This window comes from Octopus sinensis, linkage group LG1 (genome assembly GCF_006345805.1).
Source record: "Octopus sinensis linkage group LG1, ASM634580v1, whole genome shotgun sequence".
Lineage (NCBI taxonomy): Eukaryota > Metazoa > Mollusca > Cephalopoda > Octopoda > Octopodidae > Octopus > Octopus sinensis.
Genome location: NC_042997.1, coordinates 210,137,876 through 210,154,948, shown reverse-complemented (window position 1 = coordinate 210,154,948; position 17,073 = coordinate 210,137,876). Strand labels below are relative to the sequence as shown.

The 17,073-nt window shown below is 39.1% G+C and overlaps 1 protein-coding gene across 2 annotated transcripts in view; it reads right to left on the bottom strand.

The window, feature by feature from the left end:
* The window catches only part of LOC115209939 (phosphorylase b kinase regulatory subunit beta), a 57,477-nt gene that overhangs the window by 10,903 nt on the left and 29,501 nt on the right, over positions 1 to 17,073 (bottom strand). For both annotated transcript variants that reach the window (XM_029778580.2, XM_036509038.1), the window contains exons 12-18: positions 16,295 to 16,392; positions 15,050 to 15,280; positions 12,415 to 12,519; positions 10,617 to 10,699; positions 5,776 to 5,866; positions 3,530 to 3,694; positions 2,088 to 2,363 (exon numbers count right to left, since the gene is read on the bottom strand). In XM_029778580.2, coding sequence (XP_029634440.1) covers positions 2,088 to 2,363; positions 3,530 to 3,694; positions 5,776 to 5,866; positions 10,617 to 10,699; positions 12,415 to 12,519; positions 15,050 to 15,280; positions 16,295 to 16,392 — 1,049 coding nt within the window. The remainder of the gene's footprint in view (positions 1 to 2,087; positions 2,364 to 3,529; positions 3,695 to 5,775; positions 5,867 to 10,616; positions 10,700 to 12,414; positions 12,520 to 15,049; positions 15,281 to 16,294; positions 16,393 to 17,073) is intronic.

Below are 17,073 nucleotides of genomic sequence, written 5' to 3'. Positions count from 1 at the left end.
TCCTCTGACTTACAAACTGTTTGCAAAATCAAGACCTACAATCAGGACCATCCTCCAGGAGGCCGTGGATTAGGCGCAGAATGTAAGGTCTCATATTGAGCATTGTAAGTATTTTATGTAGTGACGTTCGTTTGATACCAGTTTCTGAACTACCACGGCGAATTGATTTCTTTGGGCTTCTTACTAATGCTTCAGCAACCGTATCATAGAGTTGTTTTCAGCCTAACTGTAGAGTTACTTTACGGACACCCTGTAAAAAAGAAGGCTGAAACAGAAATGAACGATTATACAATGTTTATATAAGCATTGAAACAATAATAAATCTATTTTATTCATTTTACTTTTTCTTGTATCAAGTCATTTCTGAATCTTAGTCTTTTTGGATGGAATCTGCTGCTACTACTCTGACCCAGCAGCAAACAGAAGGAAACTAAATACTAGCTACATGTGAATTTCCAAAATAGATATCATTCATTCACACATTCAGTTCTCATTGTACCTTGTGGCACTTGCGGAAACAGCAAGACCATTCCACCTTCTAACCCTGAAAGCATCCTTGACAGCTTGTTTCATTGTTAACCTTCTGTTAAATTCAATATGGGAATCATCAGTTCTCAGCAAGAGTACCAAAATATGATTTTACAAAAGCCCTGAATGTTGGAAAACAACCAAAAGTATTGAAAAGAAACTGGAGGTTTTTCAAAATAAATGTTTATGAAAATATTTTGAAGGTTGACTGGCCGAATATGATTTTGAATAGCCAACTACACATCACGGCTAATGTAAAACCAAAAAGAGAAACTATTGAAGCAGCAAGGAGATGGAAATGGCTGGGTCGAGTCTGTCGCTATAAACTGAACTTAATTGTCAGGATTGTTTTGGTAAAAGAAAATGTGGCCAACCAAAAGAAACGTGGTGAGGAACAATAATAAAAGAACTGATATAATGAAAGATTAATTTAATTTATTCAAATATATCCCGCCCCCACCCTTATTGCAGAATGACTAAAGTGTCATTTAACAGGGATTGAAACCGGTAGCATATTTTGATAAAAATATTCCATTCTATCTTTTCTCCATAATGAATTTCTAAGTGTCAAGGGAGCATCCATGACTTTTTGTTTTTAATATAAGTTTACTCAACCTTTCAATATAATACAATATATATGTATTACATGTGTGTGTGTGTGTATGTGTGTGTGTACTTGTTTGTGTAAATGTGTGTGGGTACACGTAGTAATATAAACACATGCAGAAATTGGTGCTTTATAGATGAGGTCCTTTGACATAAATGCTCATTATTGAGTCATGGATGCTCCCTTGACACTCAGAAATTCAGTGAACCAGTAATTTATCAATTGGGAATTAGTAACCAATGACGCTACTGCTCTCCGATTCCAGTTTTATATTATAAAAGAGAAATTGATCTGTCTGTCTGTCACAGTATCTATTAGAAGGAGACAAGAAGGGAAGGACTCAAAAGAGGAAATAACCCCTGTCACAATGTATATTTAGAAGGGGAGAAAAAGTTGTTGCTGAGGGAGGGAGAGAGAGAGAGAGAGAAAGAGAGAGAGAGAAAGTGAAAGACAGAGAGATAGATAGCTAGGTGGGTGGTGATGTCACAAGTATTTAACAAGTTTTGATTCAAAACGTGGGAATTTTAAGTGCAAGTCTGTCAACACAACACAGACTTCAAAATTATAACTACATGTACATAATACATATAGTTATATTTTTGGTTGTTTGTGTGTGTGTGAGTGTGTGTGTGTGTGTGTCTTTCAACATATAGACATGTTTATTTAGAAGAAGGAGAGGAGAAAAGATGTTGAGAGAGAGAGAGAGAGAGAGAGAGAGAGTATGTGTGTGTGTGTGTATGTGAAAGATAGGATTAAAATTTGTTTCAAGAAAAAAAAAACAGGTTGTTGTTGAACCTGTCAATGTGAACATTGCAGTCGGCTTTTGCTGCAGGACCTATTTCCATTTGACTGGGTCGTTACCCGGCAGTATAGCAATGGGTAATGACTAGCATGAAATAAAATAAACGAAAGAGCGTGAAAGTTGTCATCTGACACTGAAGCAAGCCCTTACCTGTTTTCCTCGTACCAATACAGATGTTATCGATGGCGCCAGACTATCAACAACTTTACCAAGAAGAGCGGCACACAGCCTGACGTGAGCCCACTGCCTCTTGTTGCCGGCAATAAGGAGAGTACGCTCCAGTCTCTCCTTTATTGTATACTCCTCAATGCGATAATCCATTCCTTCCTTGTTCAACAGGATGTTAAGAATCTTTAGAGTCCTGCTGGTCGTCTCAGAATACCGCAACATCTTTGCTAGTTCAGGGGTTGAAATGTTTTTGTAATCCTGCAAAACAGGTAAAGGAAAGGAAAATAAAAACAAGAAAAATAGTTCTAAAAGAATTACTGGAAACCTTTTAACCCTTTTGATACCAACCCGCCTGAAACTGCCTCTGGCTCTGTAGCACAAATGCATTGTTTTTAAAAGTTCTGAATTAAAATCTTCCACCAAACCTTAGTCACAATTTATGTTTGTAACACTAGTTTAATGATAACTAAGTTATTTTACTAAATTCTTTGTTATATCTAAAATTAATTGAAAGAAACACAGAGCATCTCAACAGAAATATGGTAAAAAAAGGGCTAAAATATATAACAGAGTAACAATTCTTAACCCTTTTGATACCAACCTGGCTGAAACCACCTCTGGCTCTGTAGTACAAATGTCTTGTTTTCATAAGTTTTGAATTAAAATCTTCCACCAAACCTTAATCGCAATTTATGTTCCTAACACTAGCTTAATGATAAGTTATTTTACTAAATTCTTTGTTATATTTAAAGTAATTGAAAGAAACACAGAGCATCTCAACAGAAATTTAGTAACAAAAGGGTTAATGAGGAACAAACACTGTATAATTTAAGGGATACGGATGAGAATAATGTAAATGGGATTCCATATCTTTGCCAATGGTAGAAATATGTAGAAGTTGTTATGAAGCCAGAGACTCTTTTTGCATATAACACATCTTGGTATATAATGTTCGTTAAGGAAATAATTAGAATTACTGACAAATGACAATTCTTTCTTTTATTCTTTTACTTGTTTCAGTCATTTGACTGCGGCCATGCTGGGGCACCGCCTTTAGTCAGCAAATCGACCCCAGGACTTATTCTTTGTAAGCCTAGTACTTATTCTATCGGTCTCTTTTGCTGAACCGCTAAGTTACGGGGATGTAAACACACCGGCATCAGTTGTTAAGCGATGTTGGGGGGACAAACACAGACACACAAATACACACACACACACGCATGATGGGCTTCTTTCTGTTTCCGTCTACCATATCCACTCACAAGGCTTTGGTCAGCCTGGGGCTATAGTAGAAAACAATTGCACAAGGTGCCACGCAGTGGGACTGAACCCAGAACCATGTGATTGGGAAGCAAGCTTCTTACCACACAGCCACTCCTGTGCCTATAATGTTAAAAATAAAACAACCATGGATACATATTTACCTTTATGTCTGCTTCTTCTTCTTCTACATGAGCGGGAGGTGGGATTGCCAACATGTTGGAAATGTTCAGAGAAGAAGGTTTCTCTTGAAATGGTTGGAAAATCTCCAAGTCATCGAGCACATGTAGGAAGTCCAAATGTTCAATGCATGCAGAGGATATCATTGCCTAAAGGTGAGATAAAACACACATGTAGATATTGTAGTCTAGAGGTATCGATGAGCAGAATTAAGACATCAAAACTGCAAGGCTGTAATATGCTGAAATATTATAGGAATGAATGGTGGCACTAATTAGATACGGTGTCAGAGACAGGTGTTTATGTAGAAATATGTTTAGACATATACACACACTTAGCTGTGTGTGTGTGTCCCCATTAAGGGAATTGGTGTTCAAACATTAAAGAATATATCCATAATAATTAAGAGCTAAATCAATATTAAATTCAATAACATGTCATTAACCCTTTTCATACCATTATGGCTGAAACCGCCTCTGGTTCTAAGTACAAATGTCTTGTTTTCATAAGTTTTGAATTAAAATCTTCCACCAAACCTTAGTCACAATTTATGTTCCTAACACTAGCTGAATGGTAATGAAGTCTTTTTACTAAATTCTTTGTTATATTTAAAGTAATTGAAAGAAACACAGAACATCTCAACAGAAATATGATAATAGAATATATAATAGAGAAACAATTCTTAACCCTTTTGATACCAACCCAGCTGAAACCACCTCTGGCTCTAAGTACAAATGTCTTGTTTTCATAAGTTCTGAATGAAAATCTTCCACCAAACCTTAGTCACAATTTATGTTCCTAATACTAGCTTAATGATGACTACGTTATTTTACTAAATTCTTTGTTATATTTAAAATTAATTGAGAGAAACACAGAGCATCTCAACAGAAATATGATAATAGAATATATAATAGAGAAACAATTCTTAACCCTTTTGGTACCAACCCAGCTGAAACCACCTCTGGCTCTAAGTACAAATGTCTTGTTTTCATAAGTTTTGAATTAAAATCTTCCACCAAACTTTAGTCACAATTTATGTTCCTAACACCAGCTTAATGATAATGAACTTATTTTACTAAATTCTTTGTTATAATTAAAGTAATTGAAAGAAACACAGAGCATCTCAACAGAAATATAGTAAAAATAAATGGGTTAAAATATATAATAGAGAAACAATTCTTAACCCTTTTGAATGTGGTTTAGTGAATTTTCTTGATGCTACCTTCGGACTGCATTCTGGTTTATTTGAACCATTTCATAAGCCAGATGATTGAGTACTTTAACAGAGTTGAGAATATTTCAACAAGAATTGTTGAAATATCAAGTACCGAAAATGAACTTTCTTATCTTCCATTTTAAAGGGTTACAGAATTAACACAGGTTATAGGAACATAAACCTTCTTCCACGAAAAGATAGCTTAAACTGTGCTCTAAATGGAGGCGTAGTCAAATCCTATTTTATGGACTCAACCATGTTCTAAAATAAGTCGAAAGTAAGCTACGATAAATCGGCATGAACTTTCCAGATAACCCAATATATATATGTATATATATACTATATTAAATTTCTGAGCAAGATATAAACAGTAGCAATACGAAATTGTAACATACAACTGCCAACCAAGTGTGGCGTCCTATACAGGACAGTGCTACTGACATTTATAGCCCCAGGAAGACATCTCTTCCACCTGGCTCATGACACACATTCTGTGTCTGGTTAGTATTTGCAAGGGGAGGTCATCGCTCCCATCACCACCCTTACATGATACACACGGACTCGAGTTTCTGGGTGGTTACTCTTCCTCAGTGTGTGTTAATCACTAGCTGGTGATTAACACATGCTGTCCAAGACCCCAGATGGACCTATATCACAGCAAGGAACTCAGAGGAAAGTAGCAATATCAATACTCCTCCTTCACCAAAAGCCAATCGCAAGAGAATGGCCATTGAAAAGGTAATAATGTGTGCATGGAAAAGTTAAACCAAGGATGATGATGATGATGATGATGATGATAGACATTTAGCTGCTTTTTTTTGCAAGAGAAGTGACCCTGTAGAAATGTCTCTGACTTGTTGTGAAGGAAGAAACAATGGTGTTCCGGAAAAACAACTTCACTAATTAATTGAAAAAAAAAGAAAAAAACACAGAATAGAAAACAGATACTTGCTGCTGCTGAAACATATTAATGAATTAACAACACTACACAACATGAAATAGGAAACCATTTACCTGAAGCCTTCCAAACCGTACTCGAAGGCCACTACAGCCACCTCTTTTTAATTCAGATAAGAGATCCAAAAAGCAATTGAAATCGCCGTTCCTGAAAGAGTAAGGAAACAAGCCATAGAATTTGGTGCCAACTATTGGAACACAGTGGAGAATATTATCCAAAAGTTCTTCAGTTGAAACCGAAAATAGATTTTTGGAACTTTGTTCCTTCCCTACTACGTATTTACTTTAAAGCCTTGTCAAATATTGATTCTCTTTTAATCTTTGAATCTAAGCAATGCTGAGCCTACTTAGTACTTAAATGGGTGACCACTCAGGAATCTTGGGTCTTTTAGGCATCACCGTTATACTTTCCATCTTCTCACAACAGTAAATTGTTTCCATCCACCATAGAAGCTCTCATTTGATTTGCAAGATACACAGCAACCCCACCAGTGCCACAAAAAAAAAAAAAAAAAAAATGGTATCTAGTAGGAGTGGCTGTGTGGTAAGTGGCTTGTCTACCAAACACATGGTTCCAGGTTCAGTCCCACTGCGTGGCACCTTGGGCAAGTGTCTTCTACTATAGCCTCAGGCCGACCAAAGCCTTGTGAGTGGATTTGGTAGATGGAAACCGAAAGAAGCCCGTCGTATATATGTATATATATATATGTGTATATATATATATGTATATATATGTGTGTGTGCATTTGTGTGTCTGTGTTTGTCCCCCTAGCATTGCTTGACAACCGATGCTGGTGTGTTTATGTCTCCGTTACTTAGCGGTTCGGCAAAAGAGACCGATAGAATAAGTACTGGGCTTACAAAAGAATAAGTCCAGGGGTCGAGTTGCTTGACTAAAGGTGGTGCTCCAGCATGGCCACAGTCAAATGACTGAAACAAGTAAAAGAGTATAGCCTTCTGTGTATCATTCTTGATGTATATACACCATTGAATGGTATGATGTTGTAGTTTTCATCTGAGAGCAAACCTCTCTATAGACAAGTTGAGTTAAAACAACATACACATATATATATATTATACACACACACAAGAGTGGGGGTGTTGAAAAGTTCCTGGCTTGGGTAAAAGAAATTACAGGAGGATCTTTCTTTCTTTTTTCTTTTTTACTTGTTTCAGTCATTTGACTGTGGCCATGCTGGAGCACCACCTTTAGTCAAGCAACTCGACCCCAGGACTTATTCTTTGTAAGCCCAGTACTTATTCTATCGGTCTCTTTTGCTGAACCGCTAAGCGACGGGGACATAAACACACCAGCATCGGTTGTCAAGCAATGCTAGGGGGACAAACACAGACACACAAATGCACACACACATATATGTATGTATATATATATACATATACACGATGGGCTTCTTTCAGTTTCCGTCTACCAAATCCACTCACAAGGCTTTGGTCGTCCCGAGGCTATAGTAGAAGACACTTGCTCAAGGTGCCACGCAGTGGGACTGAACCCGGAACAATGTGGTTGGTAAACAAGCTACTTACCACACAGCCACTCCTGCGATCGGTTAATTATGATTTTATTTCAACATATTCCCCTCTCAGATTCACACACTTATTGCAGCGGTCCTTCAGTTTTTTAAAGCCCTGTAAAAAGAACTGAGAAGGTTGGGCTTGCAGCCAGGCCTTGTGTGATACCCTGAAAGCCAGGTGTTTTTGAGGACTCCTCTTGTATATATATATATATTCAATGATGTTTATACAGTTAGTCGTCATCGTCATCATCATCATCATCATACGTCCGTTTTCCATGTTGGCATGGGTTGGACGCTTTGACTGGGGTCTGGAAGCCAGGAGGCTGCACCAGGCTCCAGTCTGATCTGGCAATGTTTCTACAGCTGGATGCTCTTCCTAACGCCAACCACTCCGTGAGTGTAGTGGGTGCTTTTTACGTGCCACCGGCACAGGAACCAGAGAAGGCTGGCAAACGGCCACGATCGGTTGATGCTTTTACGTGTCACCGACACGGATGCCAGTCAGGTGGCGCTGGCCAAAATGAATCAGACGTTCTCATGAGTCATATATTGTGTTTTAACTCATGTCTCTGTAAAGATTTTCTCTCCTACAGAAACTGGAACATTATGCCTTTCAATGGTGTACATACATTTAATATAATACAAGATGGCTACTTTAATTTGAGGCTGTTTCAAATGTGCACACTGAATATAAAAATAATAATGAAGTTATTGTATACAGTGCTCAGGTGCACCACAACCTGTCACAAGAGCATATGAAGCATATGCAGTAATGTAAAAATGTCTGGGAAGTGAACAGTGTATGAGTCGGATACATGCTTGTGTGTGTATGGAGGGGAGGAAATCAGGTGTAGTGTTGGCGAATCTCAGAAAGCATGGAAGTTTTGAAGGATGCAGTGCCCCGACAACTAACAACTGATGCCGGCAGTTTGTTCCATGCTTCAGCAACTCTCAGCGTGAAAAAATGTTTCCTGAAGTCATGGAAGGAATTGTGCTGTTTTCTGACTTTGTAAACATGTCCATGGGTGTTAGACGGGTGGAGTTTGAAAAAGTTCTGAGTTATTGTTAGTAAGATGGTTAATAATTTTATAGGTGTCTGTCAAGTCAGCTGCCAGACGTCGGAGTTTCAATGTAGAAAGTATATTTAAAATTGTTTTCTATTAGAAAGTCCCAAACAAGGTGAGAAGCCACTTAGTGTAAGGGACTGAGAAGAAGAAGAAGAAGAAGAAATTAAGATGAAAGGAATGAAATTACTTGAGGCTTGAAACAGTTCAAGTTGTAAGAAGTGGGAGTAAACAATGAGTTGGAAGAGAGTTCCAAAAATCTGGCAGTGTGAGTGGAAAAGCTACAACCCTAGAAGGAGGACTTGCTTACTTGTGTATAACAGCATTTGGATGGAGATGCAGGGAGTTTTGAGTGAGGTGAGATAGCACAAAGTGGATTTGGAATTACGGGAGAGAGAAAGTTAATCAAAGCATTTTCTTCTGTGACAGTGATGGCGAAGACTGGTGATGTTGATGTAACTAGGGTTGCAGAGTTGAAGCTAGAGAGGTACCAATCAAATTAGGGACCTGCTTCTGAACCTGGTCAAGGAGATCCAAGTGATAAGATGGTGCATCTGCCCCCAATATAACAACAACATTCCATATAAGGATGAATTATTTGTAAAGACACGAGAAGGCCTTGAATGTGAGGTAGTCCTTTGACCTATACAATAACCCAACTTTACAAGAAGTAGACCAACCAAGTATGTAAGAACCCCAAGAAAGATCAGGTGAGAAGGTAAGACCAAACAATTTGAAAGACTTTTTCTTTGGTGGTTTCACAGGTTCACCAAGTGATACTTCAGACCTAGAACTCATATAAATGGCATCATCATCGTAATAATCATTTAATGTCTGCTTTCCATGCTGGCATGGGTTGGACAGTTTGACTGAAAACTGGTAAACCAGGAGGCTGCACCAGGTTCTGATCTGATTTGGCAAAGTTTCTACGGCTGGATGCCCTTCCTAACACCAACCACTCCAAGAGCGTAGTGGGTGATTTTTATGTACCACTGGCATAGGTGCCATTAACCTGATACTGGCATCAATGTTAGGTCAATGACATCCATGACGGTGGCACATAAAAGAAAGAATATTCTCACTATACACTTGGAGTGGTTGGCGTTAGGAAGGGCACAAAGACAAGAATCCTGCTTCATACTTACAGACACAAGTTTGATTGATCTTGCCAGGGTTGAAAGGTTGTTACTAACCACTAATCCTCCCGTTTCTTAACAACCTGGACATCCACCTCCAGACTAACAGCAAACTCCTTAAGTGGAGTGACAATGCAATGTTGAGAAGACTGTTTAGTCCTGCAGACAGCACGGCTACCTCTATAATGCTTGTGCCATGAAAACTGCACCCAATACACAGGATGTAAAGTGGTTGGTGCTGGGAAGGGCATCTAACCATGTAGAAACACTGCCAAATCAGACTGGAGCCTGGTGCAGCCTGCATGGCTTACCAGACCCCGGTCGAACCGTCCAACCCATCATACCAAAACTGAAAACACTAGAACAAAACATGGTCCTTTAGGCCGTTGGGTCTTCTCAAATTATCCAACCCATGTCAGCACAGAAAATAGATGGAAAATCATGATGATGATGGGTTCTAATATGGATCCAACTAATTGAATATATTTTTCACTTTTATCTTTTATTATTTACCGATCATATTTTACTCTAAATGTTATTCTAGCCATTAAACAGTTACGTCAAATGTGTTTAAAACAAGGCAGTGAGTTGGCAGAATCGTTAGCACGCTGGACAAAATGCTTAGTGGTATTTCATCCATCTTTATGTTCTGTGTTCAAATTCTGCCGAGGTCAATTAAATAAGTACCAGTTACACACTGGAGTCAATGTAATTGACTTAATCCCTCCCCCCAAATTTGAGGCCTTGTGATCCCAGTAGAAAGGATTATATGTGTTAAAAACCATATCAGGACAACTACTCCCCATAGGACAATTCCCCCCAACGACAACTACCCCCTAAGACGATTACCCCTTCTCCAATATATTGAGTTTTAAATCATCATCTGTTGTCCTTAGTGGGTATTATCATTGAGGAGGGGGTTATTGCCGTGGTGGGGGGGGGATAAATGTCTTAGGCTCATTTAAAACACTATTTAGGGGTGTTATTTGGGTTAGTTAAGGAGACACCTTGGGCGTTTCAAAACAAAAGCTGCTTACCCCTAGGTTCTGTTATTTCTTTATCATCGATTGCTTTTACATGGTAATTTTTTTTCACAACTAAACCCTTGTGATAAATGAGGATAGATGTAGTAGGAAGAAAAAAACAAAAAAAAAGAAACTTACTGGACAATATCCTGTCGAATCACCATACAGAATGTCGGCCTGCCATACAACTTCCAACATTTAGCTACAAAAGCCAGATCATTCTAGAAAAGAAAACAACTTCTTATCAATAAACAAGATCAAGGCAGTGGTGAGATGGCTGAATTGTTTGTTTAGTAGCAAAGATACATTGAAGCTCCGACCTTTGGTAACTGACTTGGTAAACATCCACAAAATTATTAACCATTGTGCCAACAACCACCTTGAGCACCTTTTTGAGCCCCATGTGTCCTAACACACGTCGGGAAACAGTACAGCTCTCATGACTTTCGGAAATATCTTTTCACATTCAGAGTTGCTGAAGCATGGAACAAACTACCAGCATTAGTTGTTAGCTGCCAAGACATTGCATCCTTTAAAACCTCCATGCCTTCTGAAATTCGCCAACACTACACCTGATATCTCCCCACCCTCCATGCACATGCACAGTAGTACCTCTGTTTTTGAACAACTCTGATCACAAATAAATCGTGCTATATATATATATATATATATATATATATATATATATATATATATATATTTATCTAATATAATAATAATAATAATGATAATAATCCTTTCTACTAAAGGCATGAGGCCTGAAATTTTTGGGGAGGGGACTAGTTGATTATATTGACCCCAGTGTCTCGCTGATACTTAATTTATCGACCCTGAAAGGATGAAAGGCAAAGTTGACCCTAGTGGAATTTGAACTCAAAACGTAAAGATGGATGAAATGCTGCTAAGGATTTTGTCAGCTCATAGCTTCCCTAAAGAAGACTGGAAATGAACAACACTGCTTGTATGACGGTGAGGCTCATTTACAATTATCAAATCTACACACAGACACACACATGCTGATACGTGTCTGACGAGGGTCCTGCTGTTTGTTGCTCAACAGTCTGCACAAATGATTTGTTTACGGAAAGCAAATGCTTGTGCTGTGCTTTATTACCTCACTCCCAACATCAAATTGAGATTACCTGACTGGGACCCGTGCTGGTGGCACATAAAAAAGCACCATTCGAGCGTGGTTGATGCCAGTGCTGCCTGACAGGCCCCCATGCTGTTGGCATGTAAAAGGCACCCACTACACTCTCGGAGTGGTTGGCATTAGGAAGGGCATCCAGCTGTAGAAACTTTGCCAGATCAGAATGGAGCCTGGTGCAGCCTCAGTCAACCCATGCCAGCATGGAAAGCGGACGTTTAAACGATGATGATGATGATGTACAGGTGCACTGTTGAAAGTGATTTCAAAGCAACATGAAGTGATGTGTCTTGCTTAAGAACACAATGCACCCTCTGGTCTGGAAGTCATGCAATCGTGAGTGCAATGCCCTAATCATTGGGCCACCGTGCATCCCCCACCCACACAAAAGTATGGAAGCACTCCGTTGGTTACAATGACGAGGGTTCCGGTTGATCCGAATCAACGGAACAGCCTGCTCATGAAATTAACGTGTAAGTGGCTGAGCACTCCACAGACACGTGTGCCCTTAACGTAGTTCTCGGGGATATTCAGCGTGACACAGAGAGTGACAAGGCCCTTTGAAATACAGGTACAACAGAAACAGGAAGAAAGAGTGAGAGAAAGTTGTGGTGAAAGAGTACAGCAGGGATCACCACCATCCCCTGCCGGAGCCTTGTAGAGCTTTAGGTGTTTTCGCTCAATAAACACTCACAACGCCCGGTCTGGGAATCGAAACCGCGATCCTAACCACTGGGCCATTGCACCTCCACCCACACAAAAGCAAGAAAAATAGGAAAGAGAACTCACTTTGCAATTATCCACGACTAATGACAGATCTTGGGCTAAATAAAAACTGCTGATTTCAAACAACAGGGGGTAACACAGCACAGTTTGGCCACAAATACGGTAAATCTGTAAGAAAAAAAAATAATAAAAATAATAGTAGATGGGAAATTTTAGTATGATACAAAAGTTGTTAGATTTATTTTGGAGGTGGGGAGGGGGGGTCTACTTAAGGACAACTTTGAATTAATGAGAGAGTAAGCTGAGATAAATATAGTTAGGAGTGTCAAAGGTCATAGTGGTAGGGGCCAAGAGTAGGTTATGTTGTTTGGTGATATTGTTTAGTCTCCGTTACCAACGTCGCTTTACTGGCACCTGTGCCGGTGGCATGTGTAAAAAGATTCGAGCGAGGTCAGGTCGTTGCCAGTACCGCCTGACTGGCCCCCGCGCCGGTGGCACGTAAAAAGCACCCAGGTGTAGAAACACTGCCAGATCAAGATTGGAGCCTGGTGCAGCCATCTGGTTCACCAGCCCTCAGTCAGATCGTCCAACCCATGCTAGCATGGAAAGCAGATGTTAAACGATGATGATGATGATGATGTTGGACCTGCTTGATTAAGATCTATGATCAAAGATTGTTCCATTTGGAACATCATCATCATCATCATCATTTGATGTCTGTTTTCCATGGGTTGGATAGTTCGACAGAATTCAATAGTCCAAGGACTGAGTTCTGTCCCAATGTCGGCTTTGGCTCGGTTTCCACAGCTGGATGACCTTCCTAATGCCAACCACTTCACAGAGGGTCCAGTGTGCTTTTCATGCGGAACCAGCTCCGGTGCTTTTTATGCGGCACCAACACCAGCAAGGTCGTCAAGTAACTCGTGAGACGAAGATGTCTCAGACTACTTGATGGCCCTGCTGGTGTCAGTGCCACACGAAAGGCACTGGTGCTGGTGCCACATGAAAAGCACACTGGACCCTCTGTGAGGTGGTTGGCATTAGCAACATGTCTTTTATTCACCTATAATGGCACAGGTGTGGATATGCAATTAACCATCCAACCCATGCCATGCTACCATGGGTTGGGTGGTTTGACAGAAGCAGGCAAACTGGAGAGCTGCACCATGCTCCAGTTGTCTTTTTAGGTTTGGTTTCTATGGCTCAATGCCCTTCCTAATGCCAACCACTTTAGAGTGTACCATGTGCATTTAATGCAGCACCAGCACAGGTGCATTTTACAGGGCACCAGCATGTATCTTTAACTGATAATAATAAATGCCCTGATGCAGTACCAAGCAGAGGCACTCATGGCTTCTGATCTTAACTGATTGGAGATTTGCTTGTCAATTGCTTGACCATAACCAGTTGAGCATGTCCTTTGGTGGCTGACGATATGTGCATCTCTGATCACAAGAAGAAGTTGTGGGAGAAGCCATGTGTTGAGAGGAATTCTTTGGGGTTTGTATAATTCACCTATAGAAACACGAGTGCTTTGTTTAACATTCTTAAACAAGCCTTATTCAGTGACCTTTTGAGCGGGATGGGCTACTTAACCCGAAGAAAATTCTAACTGGGCGCCATCTGCAAGGTCATGCATTGTTTATCTTGATATGAGATCACCATGTCGCGCACATATGCTTGTGATGCATGTGCCTGGTGTACCCTTATCAGACAGGTTTTTATGATGGATATACAGGGCTTTGTATATTGTACCCCAGTGTCACTTTGATGGCATGAACTGCTCTCTCACTCAAGAATAATAATAATAATAATAATAATAATGATGATAATAATAATAATAATAATAATAATAATAATAATAATAATAATGATGATGATGATAATAATAATAATATGCCCTGATGCAGTACCAGGCAGTGGCTCTCATGGCTTCTGATCTTAACTGATTGGAAGTGTTATCATGTACATTGTTTTGTCTTGGTATAAAAGATGGGCTACAGCAAATATTCTGCTCAATACCACAGATTTGCTTGTCAGTTGTTTGACCTTAACCAGTTGAGCATGTCTTTTGGTGGCTGACGATATGTGCATCTCTGATCACGAGCAGAAGTAGTGGGGGAGCATCATAGCCATGTGTTGAGAGGGATTCTTTGGGGTTTGAATAGTTCACCTCTGGAAACATGGGTGGTTCTTTCAACATCCTTAAACAACCCTTATTCGGGGACCTTTTGAGCGGGATGGGCTACTCAACCTGAAGAAAATTCTAACTGGGCCCCACCTGCAAGGTCATGCACTGTTTATCTTGATACAAGATCACCATGTCGCGCACATATGCTTGTGATGCATGTGCCTGGTGTACCCTTATCAGACGGGTTGTTATGATGGATATACAGGGCTTTGTATATTGTACCCCAGTGTCACTTTGATGGCATGAACTGCTCTCTCACTCAAGAATAACAACAACAACAACAACAACAACAACAACAACAATAATAATAATAATAATAACAATAAATTATATCTTAGTAAATAACAATCTCTTGAAACCAGTTTGATGTCAGCTGACAACCCTTAAAAAATTTGATGTTTGTGTTAAAACAAGAGAAAACAGGAGAAACCATTCTGCTGACACAGTGCATTATAATAAGGGTGTAAATAAAAAGAAACAAGGGTTGGAAATAAGAGAGAGGAGTACCTTCGAAGTACTAAGTACTCCAAATGGACGAGACGGCCTTCCTGATATTTGAAGCTTCTTGTTCTTACCAAGGTACTCATATGCCTTTGTTAATTCTTTTGGTGACCAAATCTGGATAGGTTCCACCTGTCTTGGAGTTTGGGTTTCAATACCATAGGTTCCCAGCAGCTTTTGAAGTTCGGCACTTTCAGAGATGAGTACCATTTGAATGACGAGGTCATCAGGGGTGCCCTGTGCAAGAAAACACAAAAATCAGGAGAAACTTAAGAGAACTTGTTTGGAAAGAAAGAAAAAAAAATAAAACAGTGTAATCTGAGGGAACTTTTGTACAAATAAAGGGGTGATGCTCTAAGTGTGAATTAAACACATCAACAATTAATATATACACAAACACAACAGTTAACAGATACATAAACACAACAGTTAACAGACACATAAACACAACAGTTAACAGATGCATAAACACAACAGTTAACAGATGCATAAACACAACAGTTAACAGACACATAAACATAACAGTTAACAGATGCATAAACACAACAGTTAACAAATGCATAAACACAACAGTTAACAGATGCATAAACACAACATTTAACAGACACATAAACACAACAGTTAACAGATGCATAAACACAACAGTTAACAGATGCATAAACACAACAGTTAACAGACACATAAACACAACAGTTAACAGACACATAAACACAACAGTTAACAGATGCATAAACACAACAGTTAACAGATGCATAAACACAACAGTTAATGGATGCATAACTACAATAGTTAACAGATGCATAAACAAAACAGTTAACAGGCACATAAACACAACAGTTAACAGGTGCATAAACACAACAGTTAACAGATGCATAACTACAACAGTTAACAGATGCATAAACACAACAGTTAACAGATGCATAAACACAACGGTTAAGAGATGCATAAACACAACAGTTAACAGACACATAAACACAACAGTTAACAGACACATAAACACAACAGTTAACAGATGCATAAACACAACAGTTAACAGACACATAAACACAACAGTTAACATATGCATAAACACAACAGTTAACATATGCATAAACACAACAGTTAACTGATGCATGAATACAACAGTTAACAGATACACAAACAACAGTTAACGGAGACACAAAACACAACAGTTAATGGATACACAAACACATTGAGAATGAAATTTGATCTGTTTACTGTTGTGATAAAGATGACCCAAAATCTACATACCTGGAATGCACTGTATCGAGAACTGAACCGTGGTCTTTCTGGTGCAGGGAGATACCTACGAATAGGGTCCAGTTCATTGATGTGGATTAAATCCTCTCCTGTAAAGACAATATCGGGGTATTGTATATAGAAGGTCACTACATTTGTGGCTAGTTTACATCTTGAGCAAACAAGGAGGAGGTCTATGTGGTTGCTTGATCAGCTAGAAATAACAGCAAATCAATCTCAGAATATGCACTATCATCAGTATTCCTGTTATAAAAAGATGGCTTTATATAATGTGGAGTACATAATTTCTGATATAAAAAGGGAGGATAGCCAAGGTTGGAACACCTTTCATTATAATTATGATGGATCAGGACTGACCACAACAGATTTTTCAATGGCCAGTTAAACATGGTCTGGTTGACCACATCCCACACTGACATGTCCCTCACCACCCCACTTCATCATTACATAACATATTCTTACTTTGACCCACTGTAAATGGCAGCCAAATCATCTTAAAATCATACCTTACCATTTTAGAAAGAGAAAAGAAGACAGTTCTCAGTATGCAATGTTGATGGGGTGGTCATGGCTGGAATGCCTTTCAGCATAGATGTACGTGATTAATTGGGGTTCATGAAATATTAAATTATTACCACTATTTAGAGTAGAGTTTTCATCCAATACACAAAACATCCAAGGGTATACTTTTTCTATGCCTGCTCAAAAACATGTTTTTGATAATATTTATTTAATCTTTAATCGAAACAGCTGTAAGGAGTAATGTTTGA